This window comes from Lemur catta, chromosome 14 (assembly GCF_020740605.2).
Source record: "Lemur catta isolate mLemCat1 chromosome 14, mLemCat1.pri, whole genome shotgun sequence".
Taxonomy (NCBI): domain Eukaryota; kingdom Metazoa; phylum Chordata; class Mammalia; order Primates; family Lemuridae; genus Lemur; species Lemur catta.
In genome coordinates, this window is record NC_059141.1 from 25,608,007 (window position 1) to 25,621,103 (window position 13,097).

Here is a 13,097-nt window from a genome sequence, read left to right on the forward strand (position 1 = left end):
GATGCTGTTAGCGATGCGAAGACGACAGAGGCAGGGGCCCAGCCTGCACAGAGCGCCCTCTGACCAGGGGGACGAGACACGTTCTTACAGAGCTTTTAATCAGGGCAGCAAGTGACAAAGGACAACCAGGGAGGGCGTGGAGGAGCAGCATGTGGCTGGGGTTTGGGTCCTGGGCGGCATCCGGAACTGGGAAGCCCAGGGGCCACATGAGGGAAAGCAAAGGTCGGTTGAAGGTAGTCGCGTCCCTGCCCCCTCTCCATCCATCAGCTGCCCTCCCCGGGCTGTCTATAATTCACCCATCAGAGAAGGGAAAATCAATATTTACCAACGTAAATTAAAACCTGAACAGCCAGGGTGCAGGCAGGGCCTGGAGCAGAGAGTGGCTCCATGGGCATCCAGGTGGCAGCCCATGCACGTGGGGACCTGGGGACACTCGGGGAACGGAATGGAGCGAGTGGGTCTTTAGGCCCCGGGGGGCCAGCTGGGACCCACCAGAACCGTCCCGTCTGCTCTCCTGCAGCGTCATCCGTAGGGAGCACGGAGACCCCCTCATCGAGGAGCTCAATCCTGGTGACGCCTTGGAGCCTGAGGGCCGGGGCACAGGTGAGGGGTACCTGGGGCTCCAGCGCACACTCCCCTGTGCCGCCCATACCCTGGGGTGAGGGCGGGAGGAATGGGGGTGGGGGTAGGGGGCAGCTGATCCCACAGCCAATCCCTGAGGGCTGAGCTTCAAAGGCAGAGGTGAGAGTGGAGGTCGGGGAGCCCCAGGGACCGCAGTCAGGTAGTAGAGGAGGGGACGGTCCATTCCCCCAACCCCAGGCTGCTAGAGTGGGGGCGGGGCCATGGGAATCTGGGGGTCTGTGGGCAGGAGCTTCTCTGGCCAAGCCTTGCTGGTGGGGATGGAGAGGAGAGGAGTGAGCCGCCCCCTGCTCGCAGGCAGGGGACCCCACCATCTGAGCCCTCCCCTTGGCACCCAGCGAGGTGTCAGAGAGCACTGGGCCAGGAGTCCCAAGACCTGGCTGTGCCGCTGCCCTGCTCTGCCATCCTGGAAAAGCTCCTTTATCTTCAGGGTCTTGTCCTGCGCATACATAAAATGGGGAAAATTACACCTGCCCTCCTCACCTCTCTGGTCATAATGAGGACCAAAAGGAGAACATGTGTAGGCAAACACTTGATAAATTCACAAAAAGCTGTGCAAAAATAACAGGTGTGCATTATTCAAACCGTAATAGAAAGACCAGAAAGAAGTCTGTAAGGTCCGAGTAATTTGCACCCACCCTCTCCATGGTGGGTCTGGGGGAAGGAGGGGAACTTGTGTTCCGTTGAGTCCCGATCTCGAGCCAGCCCGTGGGCAGGAGAGGAGACAGGCTGGAAGCCCCGGTCCCCAGCCCCAGCGCTGTGCTCTTCTCCGCCTCCCACGCCCGGCTCGGACACTGCCCTGGTTGGGAGCCCCTCTCCCCTGGGGTCTCCTGACCAATGGCCAGAGGTGGAATCTGCATTGCCTGCAGGGGGCGTGGTGACCGACTTCGATGGAGACGGCATGCTGGACCTCATCGTGTCCCACGGAGAGTCCATGGCTCAGCCGCTGTCCGTCTTCCGCGGCAATCAGGTGTGCAGGGGCCTCTGGACCCACAAACCCCAGCCCGGGTGCTGTCTTCGTGGGCGAGGGCAAGGTGCGGGTCTGGCTTGGCCTGTGTGGCGGGAAACGGAATCCCTAGGCCGGGAGGAAGCGGATGAATTCCCGGCGGGGCAGTAAACCTCAAGAAGGGCCACCTCCCGGGACAAGCACTCAGCCCCTTGGCCATCTGCTGTCACTTCCCAGCCAAAAACTCGCTTCCCTGGTCTCTTGGCTTTCCCTCCTGTTTTCCCAGGGCCTCGCCTTCCTTCAGCCAACCTGTCTTCCCCCTTTCACCTTCCTAGCCCTCTTCCTCTTCCTCTTTCTCCTCCACCCTCCCGCCCGCCTGTCCTCCCGTCCTCCCTGCTCTTCCCCCACCACGCTGATCCCCCGCGCCTCCTGTCTCCCTCCCTGCAGGGCTTCAGCAACAACTGGCTGCGAGTGGTGCCTCGGACCCGGTTTGGGGCCTTCGCCAGAGGGGCCAAGGTCGTGCTCTACACCAGGAAGAGCGGGGCCCACCTGAGGATCATCGACGGGGGCTCGGGCTACCTCTGCGAGATGGAGCCCGTGGCACACTTTGGCCTGGGTGAGTTGGGTCCCAAAACAAGAGACAGCTTGGATGTCCTTCAGTAGGTTAATGGTTCCACAAACTGGTACATCAGGACTGTGGACTATTACTCAGCAGTGATAGGAATAAACTATTGATACGCGCAACAGCTTGGATAGGTCTCCAGGGCTCATCTCCAAAGGTCACAGGTTGTATGATTCTGTTTACAAAACATTCTTGAAGTCGGCCGGGCGCGGTGGCTCACGCCTGTAATCCTAGCACTCTTGGAGGCCGAGGCAGGTGGATCGCTCAAGGTCAGGAGTTCGAGACCAGCTGAGCAAGAGTGAGACCCCCGTCTCTACTAAAAATAGAAAGAAATTATCTGGCCAACTAAAATATATATAGAAAAAATTAGCTGGGCATGGTGGCGCATGCCTGTAGTCCCAGCTGCTCGGGAGACTGAGGCAGGAGGATTGCTTAAGCCCAGGAGTTTGAGGTTGCTGTGGGCTAGGCTGATGCCACTGCACTCACTCTAGCCCGAGCAACAAAGCAAGACTCTGTCTCAAAAAAAAAAAAAAAAAAACATTCTTGAAGTGACAAAATCGCAGAGGTGGAAAACAGATTGGTGGTTGCCAGGGGTTAGAGGGGATGGGGAGAGGGATGGGTGTGACTTTAAAGGGACAGCCGGAGGGGATCTTTGTGGTGATGGGACAGTTCTGTGTCTTGCGGTGGTGGTTACAGGAACCTACACATGTGATGTGGAACTCTACACACAGTGACACACAGGGTCAGATCCCTGGTTTTGATGTCAGACCGTAGTTATGTGAGCTGTGGCCATTGAGGGGAACCGGGTGAAAGGTATACATCTTTACAACATCCTGTGATTATATAATTATTCCAAAATAAAATATTTTTAAAGAAATGCATGGTGGGGGATGGGATTAGCAAAAAAAGTCTGAAAAGTCTTCTGGCAGGAGAGGAGGATTATAATAATGGAAAAAACATTGAGAAACACCAGAGATGCCAGGAGGGTCTTTACTAAAATGCAATGGTTAAGAAAGCATTTGAGTCAAATATTGCTGGGTTCAAAGTCAGACACCTTCTCCATGTGTTAGCATTGCATGAGGTGCTATAATTTTAGTATAAAAAGAGTAGGCAATATGGTCTCAAATTAATAAATAGATATGTTAATATTATACACACATCGTATGTGCAGAAAAAACTGGAAAAACAATGCAAAAAGTAAGAACAACCATTCTGAGTGTCTGGACTAATATAGCAGCTCTCACTCGTCCAGACACAGTGACACAGTGCCACGCACCTTGCTCTTAGTGCTTCATTTAATCCTCACAACTAACTTGTGAGATGGGTGTTGTTATCCCGTCTTATAAACTGGAAAACCGAGGATCAGAACAATTAAGAAACCTGCTGCCCAAAGTCACTTAAATGACAGAGCTGGGATTCAAATCCAGGCCTCCTTCAGTATGTGATTTTTATTTTCTTCCACGTGTTTTGGTGTGTGTGTGTGCACTCCAGTTTTTATAGTATATGGAACACATAATATTTATGTGTAGTCTGAAAAAGAAGCAATAAATATTTAGAGGACCCAGGGCCTGGTTATATGATTGTGTTCTCGGGCTATTTCACCCTGATGGGTCAGCCTGGGGTTGGAGCATCTATCACTCCCAAGTCAGCCGTTGGCTCTGCTGGCTTTAAAGGCACAAGATGACTTTTAAATACATAGTCCTCGCCTGCAGAGTGGCAGTGGCCGGCATTCCTCAAGGTGTGGCTTATGCAGAGCACTGAGCCCAGTGCCTGGCACATACTGCCCACATGATGGATCACGACCGCATCCAGAAAACTGAGGCTGAGGTCAAGTAACTTGCCCCAAATCACTCCAGAAAACAGGCAGAGCTGGATTTGGACCCCACCTCCTTGGACACGGTGGCCTGAGTTGTGACCACTGCCATCACCACGTCCTGTGGCTGCTGTGCGTGCAGCCAGGCAGGGCCCTTCGCGATGCTTCTTTCTTACTGGACGTCCTCATCCCCTCAGTTACCAGGTGACCCCAGTGATGCCAACCAAGCACCAAGGTGATGGCACAGTATCACGGGGGGAACGTCTATCCAGGTGTCTGGTTGGCCATCAACCCCACCCCACTGAACAGAAAAGGAAGTTGAGGTGCACGTAGAAAACCAATGGCGAGGCCAGGACTCGGGCTGAGGTTCTCCCTCCCCACGTCCCATCGGCAGCCTCTGCTATTTTAAGATGTGTTTTGTGGGCCTCACTGGGTCCCTTCTCTGGCCAGAGTCTGTCCCTGCAGAGGACAGACCTGCCTCCTCAATTGGGCGGCATTGGCTGGGCCTTCGGTGGGATCAAGGGTGGGACGACCCCTTCTGGGCTGTCTGCCCCCCACGCTCAGGGCTGTATGCGCTGCCCCTGGTCGGGAGCCCTCCCGAGTGCCAGTCCTGGCTGCCTTGCCAGGCCACGGGATTTGTTCTTGGTCTGAACTCTGGCTCTCCCTGCAGGCCCCACGCACCCATCTCCACTTCCTAGCCCGCAGCAGGCAGAGGCGGCTCGCTGGCAAACCAGACCACAAAAACACCCCCAATCTGCGTGCCTCCCAGCCCACTAGGGGTCAATGCTCAGCAGCTGGGTGCAGGCGTGGCCGTGCCCCCAGCCCCACCCCCGCAGCCACCTTCCTCTCAGCTAATTGTTTGCCGGTGACTCAGAGCTGCTTCCCAGCCGGCTGGTGCTCGTTTCAGGAAGGAAAATTCAGTGGCCCACATAAAAACTGCTTTATTAAAGTGCAAAAATATTCTACCAACTGTATTCCCACCATCTGTGTTGCCTGTAATTGTTCTGAAAAGCACAATTCTCTGTGCCTGTTTGGCCTTTGTCCCTTAAAGGCTGCCGGAGGTAACCCGCCGCAGCGCCTGACCTCACGTCTCTGCTGGTTCATGGGGTGTCCCCTGCGCCCCTGCCCCGCTGGCCGGCTGGGAGGCTGCTGCTGCGTGGTGTCTGGGAGCCGGGCCCCTCGGTCCTGCAGCCTCGTGAAGACTTCAGATGTCTCACAGGCAGCCTGGGGCAGAGGGGTCAGCTGAGGACAGGAGACTGGGTTCCAGTCCTAGCCCAGACACCTGCAAGTCACTCCACCTCGTCCAGCCTCAATGTCCACATCTGGAGAATGGGGATAAAACACTCACCTTGTAGGTGCACAGGCTCTAAAGTCCCTCCCCAGTCTCGTCTCCCGCCCACCCCACCTAACACACATTCTCACACTCTGCTTCCCCCACTTTGAACTTCTCCCTGACCTTCCAGCACACCACGCCCCTTCACACCTCCGTGCCTTTGCCCTTGCTGTGTCTTCTGGCTGGAATGCTCCTTCCTTCCCTTCTCTGCCTCACAGACTCTTATTCATCCTGCAACACCCAAATGAAATGACCCACCTCTCTCAACGAGTGGTACCAGTGCTGCTGCTGCCCTTTCCCAGGCACTTGTGTTCATTGCTCCCACGGGGATCAGCGGTTCCAGAATGGGGCCTGGGCCTGTCCCATTCGCTGCTGAACCCCACACCCCTGCGTTGCAGTGCTTGGCACCGGGCGTGGGGGTGGGGTGGGCTCTGGGACCAGGCGGACCTTAGCTGGGTAACTTCGGGCAATTCACTTCACCCCCCCAAGTCTCAGCTGTCTCATCGCCAACATGGGAATTATAAAACTAGTTCCTTCCCCGTGGAGATGTGGGGATTTGATGGGTTAGCACCGTAAAGCACTTGGTTCAGCGTGGGGCACCTTGTAAGTGTTCGCTGTCATTACCAACAAGTGGAAGCCCCCCGGGAACAACAGGAGACCCAGTGTCTGAGAGCCCACGCTACAGGGATGCTCAGGGTCGTGAATTATCGGCGCTCCTACTCCATGAAGAAGGGCTGCGCTTCCCGGGAGCGTTAGGGCTCTCGGCCAGCACCCATCTTACAGATGAAGAAACTGAGGCCTAGAGAGGATGCCCAGGGCAGCACTGTCCTCAGCGGCAGAGGAGGGAGACCACCTCGTAGCCCCAGCCCCGGGCCTGGAGGACGAGAGGCAGCAGGACTCAGAACTGGGTACAGCAAATGCCAGATGTAAATTTGCAGTTGTTGATGAATATTCGCAACTCTTTTGAGCTATTTGTGGCACTTCAGTCAGGCTGGAAAATGTATTTGTGTCGCTGTTCTGTTGTCTTAGGTGAGAAACATTTGCTTTTCTTTTTCTCTTTTTTTTTTAACGGAAAATGTTTACTTTTTACATGTGCCACTTACCTGGGGCACTTGTACACCCTAAAAATGCCAAATCTCTTGCACTTCAAGATTCTACTTCACAACAGAAAAAAACTCTGTTGTCGGCAGCCCGTTTCCACCCCGTTCCGCAGGAGGGCTGGCTGTGATGGAGGTAGCGGAGGCCTAGGCACTGCTGGGAAACAATTTCTGCTTCGTAAAGCAAAACCCAGAGCCAGTAGCGAGAGGGTCTCTGTGGGAGGAGAGACCGGGCTGTGAGTACAGTCTCTGCCCTCCAAGCCTGGCCCCTACTGCAGCCCTGCGTGCCCACGGCGGCAGTGACTGCTGTCCCTGCCACTCTTCCAGAGTGTGGCAGCTGGTCCCTGCCCTCATTAACTCACAGCACAGCAGTAGCAAGGCTGGAACATTCCAGCGAGACTTCTCTGCAGGCCAGGGGGCAAGAGCAAAAGGGAGCCCAACACAGGGAGGATCAGGAAGCTGGGTGGTGCGGCCCCCGAGGTGTCACTTCCTCTGGAAGTCCCCATGGACGTCTTGTCCCTCCACGATGCCATCTGAGCCGCCCAACCCCCGCAGCACACAGGCATCTACACACAGATTCTCCTCAAGGTCTGCATGTGGCTTCCAACCCCCTTTTCTAAAATATGGGAGCCCCGTTTATACATGAAAATATTTTGTAGCCCACCCTCTGCCCCTATAGTAATCCCTGTAAAATCCACTGGTAGATAGGAATGGCCAAAGGCTAATATACATTCAATAGCACTTTTAAGCTTAATTTGTTTTCTAACAGTATCTACACACATTAGGAAAGGTAGCAGTGCATACACATGGGGGGTGTATTGTTTATGCAGCCCGGGAATGATGCTTGGGGGAGCATATGGATTTGAGGAGCCCCTGCAGGACCCTGTGCCCCCACAGCTGATCACCCTGGTGGCTGATACAGAGACGCTGCCCTCCTTCCTGCCAGTGAGGCCCAGCCCCCAATCCATCACCGTTAGCCTGACCCGGCCACAGTGCCTGTTTCTTACGCAGGGAGCCGGGACAGGCTCTGACAGTGCCTAAACGCCCGACAAATCTTTCCAAACTGCTCTCTGCCCATGCTGTAACATGTCGCTTTAGGGATGTGTGTGAACGGGCTCACCGTAAATATTCTCTGAGCTTCGCGTTATCTTTTGTAAACATCCCAGCTTTGCAGAACGCTCTTTCTCCTGTGCCCCCCATCCGCCAGCTCTTCATCACCACATCTTTTCTAAGTTGTTTTTCTAATTTTTTTTTTTTTTTAGAGAAAGAGGTCTCACTATGTTGCCCAGGCTGGCCTCGCACTCCTGGGCTCAAGTGATCCTCCTGCCGCAGCCCCACAAGTGGCTGGGACTACAGGTGCACACCAACACACCTGGCTCTTTATTTAGGGCTCAGCTCAAATGCCTCCTCCCCAGAAGGCTGTCCTGACCACCCTGACTAGAAAAAGACCCGGCCAACCCCAGGCTCCCCTTGACCTATTGCCCTATTTTTGGTTTCTTCACAGAGCTTGTCAATATCTGACATGACTTGCCTGTTGGTCTGTTTGCCTATCTCCCCGCTAGAGTGGAAGCTCTGTGAGAACAGGGACATCCCCAGTGACAAAAGACAGCCCAGCCCCTAGCAGAGTTCAGTAACTGTAAATATCGGAAGCATGACAAAGTGACAAAGTGAGCAGCTACAGAGCTGGGAGTTGTTTCCAAGCCTCGCAGCAGCCCACTCCCTGCCACGTTCTTTCCAACGTGCCAGGTTAGTGGGAGAGCCAAGATTTGAACCCCGGACGCCCAAGTCAACCTGCTTACCACCAGCCCTTACCTTCTCCCCACATGCAACCTCATGCCGCTTGGCCAGTCTGCTAGAATGTAAGTTCTAGAGCTGCACTATCCAATGTGGTAGCCACTAGCCATGTGTGGCTATTCAAATGTAAATTAATTAGAATTAAACAAAACTTAAAATTCAGTTCCTCAGTCCCGCTGGTCCCACTTCACGTGCTCAACAGCCACATATGGTAGTCTAGGCTACCGTACTGGACAGCACAGATTCAGAACATTTCTGTCCTTGCAGAGAGTTCTATTGGACAGCATTGCTCTGGAGGGGAGGGCCCTCAAATCTGTCTCGTTCACCATTTCCCTAGCACGTAGAACAGTGTTCAATTAATATTTTTATTAAATGGATGAATACATTAAAGCCGATACTGTGGCTGAGGGCCTCCCGCTCTCCTCTGCTGCTGACTCTCTCTCCTTCTGTCCCACAGGGAAGGATGAAGCCAGCAGTGTGGAGGTGATGTGGCCAGACGGCAAGATGGTGAGCCGGAACGTGGCCAGTGGGGAGATGAACTCGGTGCTGGAGATCCTCTACCCCCGGGATGAGGTCGGACTCCAGGACGCAGCCCCACTGGAGGTGGGCACGGGTGTCTGGGCCTCACTGCCAGAAAAGCAGGCTCCACTCTCAACCCCACAAGCTGAAGCTGGGTTCCCAGGCACACTTAGCCTCTAGAATGGTGGAAATCTTGGCAAAGGGAAGGCGTCATAACAATTCCTGCATTTGGAGTTTGCATGACATTATCACAGCCACATCTCTTGTGCTTCTCACAGAAACCCAGCATATCGGCCGGGCAAGTATTTTTGCACCCATTTTACAGAGGAGGAAAACAGAGGCCAAGAGAGGGAACCCACCAAGGCCAGCCGAGGCTGCATAGCCAGTTGCAAGCAGAGCTAGGAATTGACCCCAGGTCTCCCGCTCTCCTCCTAGTTCTTTCTAAGTCTCTGATGATGCTTCCTGTTGCCCTGAGGGTGGGGCGCGGACCCGGTACCAGGGCCTCTGGGGGCTCTGAGAGGAGCAGCTCTGGACCCACATCCAGAGTGTCCTTCCAACTCTGATGCGTTCACTCGGTTGCAAGTAACAGGAACCCACCCAAAGTCACACAAGTGGCAGGGGCTTATAAGGAGGGCCTAGGGTAGCTCACAGAATCCAAGGGGAAGCTCAGGATGAGTAGGAACAGAGGCAGCTTGATGGCCTCAGCCCCAGGAGCACAAGGACTTTTGTCACTAGTGCACTGATTTTGGGGGGCTACCCTTCCCCAGCAACCCCCACCTGCCCCCCATTCATCAGTACAGATGGCTGACATTGCCCATCTCGTGTGAGTGTTATGTTTCGAGTCCCCCGACCCCACCACCAGGCTGCTGTCTCTGGGACCTCCGCAGAGACAGAGTGGAGCCCCCAGCCGGCACGGCCAGCTCCCAGCTCTGCCTCTGTGTCAGTTAGTTCAGGCTCTTGCCACAAAGCCTCTGCTTCATGCCTCCCGCCAGGTGTCCGCCCCTCGTCCTCCAGCCCGGCCGGGGAGATGGGACACAAACATGGCTTGCAGGTGCCCACCCTGTGAAGGGGAGGGTCTCCCAGAAGAGAGGGGGTGGGCAGTGAGCAGACCCCTCAAAAAGCACCCCAGCCCTCCTTACACTTTGCCCTGACAAACCCAGTCTGTGTGTCTAGGTGAGACTAAGGAGGGACAGGTTCTTTTAGGTGTCCCAGCTCGGGCGTGTGGATCCCATGAACAGGGAAATGAGCAGGAGTTTGAACTGTATCCGTTTGTGGCCTTCTCCCCAGTCTCTGTTCTCAGGGGTCCTGCAGGGGGGTGGCCGGGCCAGAGCTAAGAGCACCCCTCATACTGGTGTTAAGATGACAGCGCTCTGTGGCTGTAACTAGGAGGGAACCTGAGACGACACCTTCTCGGCTCACTAGTGTCTCTGTTTCTGCCCACCTTGCAGTGCGGCCAAGGATTCTCCCAGCAGGAAAATGGCCATTGCATGGGTGAGTTGCCCGCAGGCACCAGGGGATGGGGCAGAGGCCGGGTCTCCTGGGCAACGTCAGCCTGACCCATGGCCAGGTCCAGGGTGCAGCCCAGGGGCAGAAAGGCAGAGAGGGCAGGGTGTTGCTGGTCCCTGGCACTCCAGATGCCAAGACAACCAAGACTCACCAAGGAGGGAGTGACGTCAGTGACCACAGGCTGAATCACTGCAGATCTGGGAACTGGCCGGGGCTTCCCTGCCGTGCATACCGAGGGAGACACACTGCCACCTGGATGCTGGGGACTGTGGTGGCTGGGGTGGCCGTGCTTCACCCTGGCGCAGGGCAGCAAGCAAGGGGGCTGGCAGGCGAGGGTGGGCATTTCCGGGGCATTGGTAGAACTGGGTGCGGAGTGTCACAGTGCAGAAGGGAGAACACAGCCTGGCACAGTACTGGGGCAGGCAGGCAGGCAGGCAGCTGCAGCACTCCCAAGACGGCAGCTCTAGGAGGGTCCAGAGGCCTCCTTGGAATGGGAAGGGGCAGCCTAGAGGCTCCGTGTCCAGACGACCTTCAACCCAACGCCTTCCATCCCAGTGGCCAGTGACGAGGGGTCAGGCCAAGGATGCCTCCTTCCTTAGACCCTCGGGCAGCGTACAAGTCCACCCTGCAGCTGCTCATTAGCCTGGCTGAGGACTTGGCTGCTGAGAGAGGAGAACAAACAAGACACACAACCCCAGCCCTCAGGGAGCTGACCGCTGCGGAGAGACACACGAGGAAATGGCCGATGGCCACCGTGTGATCAGGGCCGGGATGCGGGAGGGCAGGGGCTTGGGAGCACGAAGCGGGGGCCCTAGACCAGCCTGGGGGCCCTAGAAGGTGCCCCAGGGAAAGGGAGTTCTAAGCTGGGACCTGAGGGAGGACAAAGAGTGGGACAGGCACAGAGAGGGGAGACAGTGTGCTGGTGGCAGGCGCTGCCTGGGCAGAGGACCGCAGGTGAGGAAGTGGGGGGCGCGGTGCTAAGGGCGGCTTGAAGAGGAAATGACTCCCCTCCGTGGTCCGCGTCCCCACGCGGGCCCCACTCCAAACAGTGCAGACACAGACAAGTTCCAGAGTCTTCTCTGGTCACTGGAAGGGACCCCCTGAGATCCCCGGCCCAGTCCGTCTGCCTCTTCATCATCCAACAGACGTTTCTGTGCCTCCCGCACACCAGGCAGCGTGCTGGGGGCTGGGGTGCCAGCCGAGCGCCCCCCTGGAGGGGCCTTCATGCTAATGGGGGGAGACAAACCCCAATCACGTGAGCACACAGCTGGACAAGGCAGTGTAAGAGCCGAGTAGGCAGCGTGCTCTCCGGAGACCGTCAGACAAGGGTCAAGGAGGCCTTCTGGGAAGGGGGGTCTCTGAGCCGACACCTGCAGGATGCAAAGGACCCAGCCCAGAAGGAGCTGAGGGAAGAGCGAGGAGCAGGGGGCAGGACTAGGGCTCGGTGCCGAGGGGCAGGAAGGGGCCGGTGTGCGGTTGTGGCTGGAGGCAGGAAGCTTGGAAGAGATCACCTGGAGAAGTTGTGGTGGATAGAGGAGAGGTCCCAGGACCAAGCCTGGGCACCCCCCGACGTGTAGAGGCCAAGTACAGGAGGAGCCAGCCAAGGAACTGAAGGAAACCAAGGCCCAGAAGGGAGAACATGCCCAGAGCCACACAGGGGGTGGGCAGGCAGAGCCTGAGCTAGGACCCCCCGCCCCACCGCCCCACACCTCCATGGTGAGTGGCTGCCCTGACCTTTCAGACACCAACGAGTGCATCCAGTTCCCATTCGTGTGCCCTCGAGACAAGCCCGTGTGTGTCAACACCTACGGAAGCTACAAGTGCAGGACCAACAAGAAGTGCAGTCGGGGCTACGAGCCCAACGAGGACGGCACGGCCTGCGTAGGTGAGTGGGGCCCAGGTGCAGACCCGCAGCAGAGGGACGCGCCTTCCCCTGGGGAGCTCTGGGTGGGCCCCAGAGCAAGGGCCCAGCCCCTGCCTTCTCCTGGCTGGATAGAGTCTCCTTAGACCCACACGGGGTCTCCAGGGAAGACCATGACAGAGGCTTGGAGACGCCCCCTCACTGCAGCCATCACCTAAAGGACCCCGGGGTGCTATGTCCTGGCCTGCGGCTATCCCTCTTCTTTCATTTCCTAAAACGAGTGTTCCTACCTTGCAGTCAGCCTGTATTTTGGTAGCTGGGATAGAAACTAGTGCCTGCTAAGCATCTTTGGCTGAATTTCTGAACTGGTAATTGTCTTCTTCCTCCCAAACTCCTTCCTCCACCCCGACCCCATCCCCATTCCCTTTCTCTCTTTCCCATTTTCTATCTCCCTGCCCCATCCTTTTTGCAGCTCAAGTGGCCTTTTTAGGTGGGTATTCTTCTGCCGCCTTTAGAATCTCTGAGCCTCTCTCTCAGGCCTCATATCTTTCTCTAGGCCTTGGACTTTGCCTTCAGTTATATGCACTTTAAATCCTATCAATAAAGGAAAAAACAAAACAAAACTAACAACCTTTGTGGAAAACTAAATCTCTCTCCTGCTGCCTGTCTCTCTCTCCACGCCCGGTAGAATCTGCCGCCTGCTCCCTCTGAGTGGACGGCAGGGTGGCCATCTTTGAAAAGGGAAGTTTGGGAGATACTGGTGCAACTTTAATTGTTTGCGAAGCCTTTCTTTGCATGTTTTCTGAGAAAACAGAAAAGGAAAGTCTCCCCAATGCCCCATGCAGCCTCCCTCACACCTTCAGAAGAATCAAGATAGCACTGCATCCTCCAGTGTCCTGTGAGCTTCTTATTTTGCCCTTAACAAAGATGGCTCCCAAGTGATTGCTTGCCCGGTGGATTCGATAAT

The 13,097-nt window shown here is 55.9% G+C and overlaps 1 protein-coding gene across 2 annotated transcripts in view; it reads left to right on the forward strand.

Annotated features, from left to right (window-relative positions):
* The window catches only part of CRTAC1 (cartilage acidic protein 1), a 132,060-nt gene extending 119,282 nt beyond the window's left edge, over positions 1 to 12,778 (forward strand). Inside the window, exons 9-15 of one of the 2 annotated variants that reach the window (XM_045568692.1) lie at positions 521 to 603; positions 1,509 to 1,609; positions 2,033 to 2,201; positions 8,702 to 8,847; positions 10,212 to 10,254; positions 12,011 to 12,154; positions 12,603 to 12,778. In XM_045568692.1, the coding sequence (XP_045424648.1) occupies positions 521 to 603; positions 1,509 to 1,609; positions 2,033 to 2,201; positions 8,702 to 8,847; positions 10,212 to 10,254; positions 12,011 to 12,154; positions 12,603 to 12,721 (805 nt within the window). In that variant the 3' untranslated portion in view covers positions 12,722 to 12,778. The remainder of the gene's footprint in view (positions 1 to 520; positions 604 to 1,508; positions 1,610 to 2,032; positions 2,202 to 8,701; positions 8,848 to 10,211; positions 10,255 to 12,010; positions 12,155 to 12,602) is intronic. The other variant, XM_045568693.1, reaches the window with a different exon arrangement.
* The last annotated feature ends 319 nt before the right edge of the window (positions 12,779 to 13,097 follow it).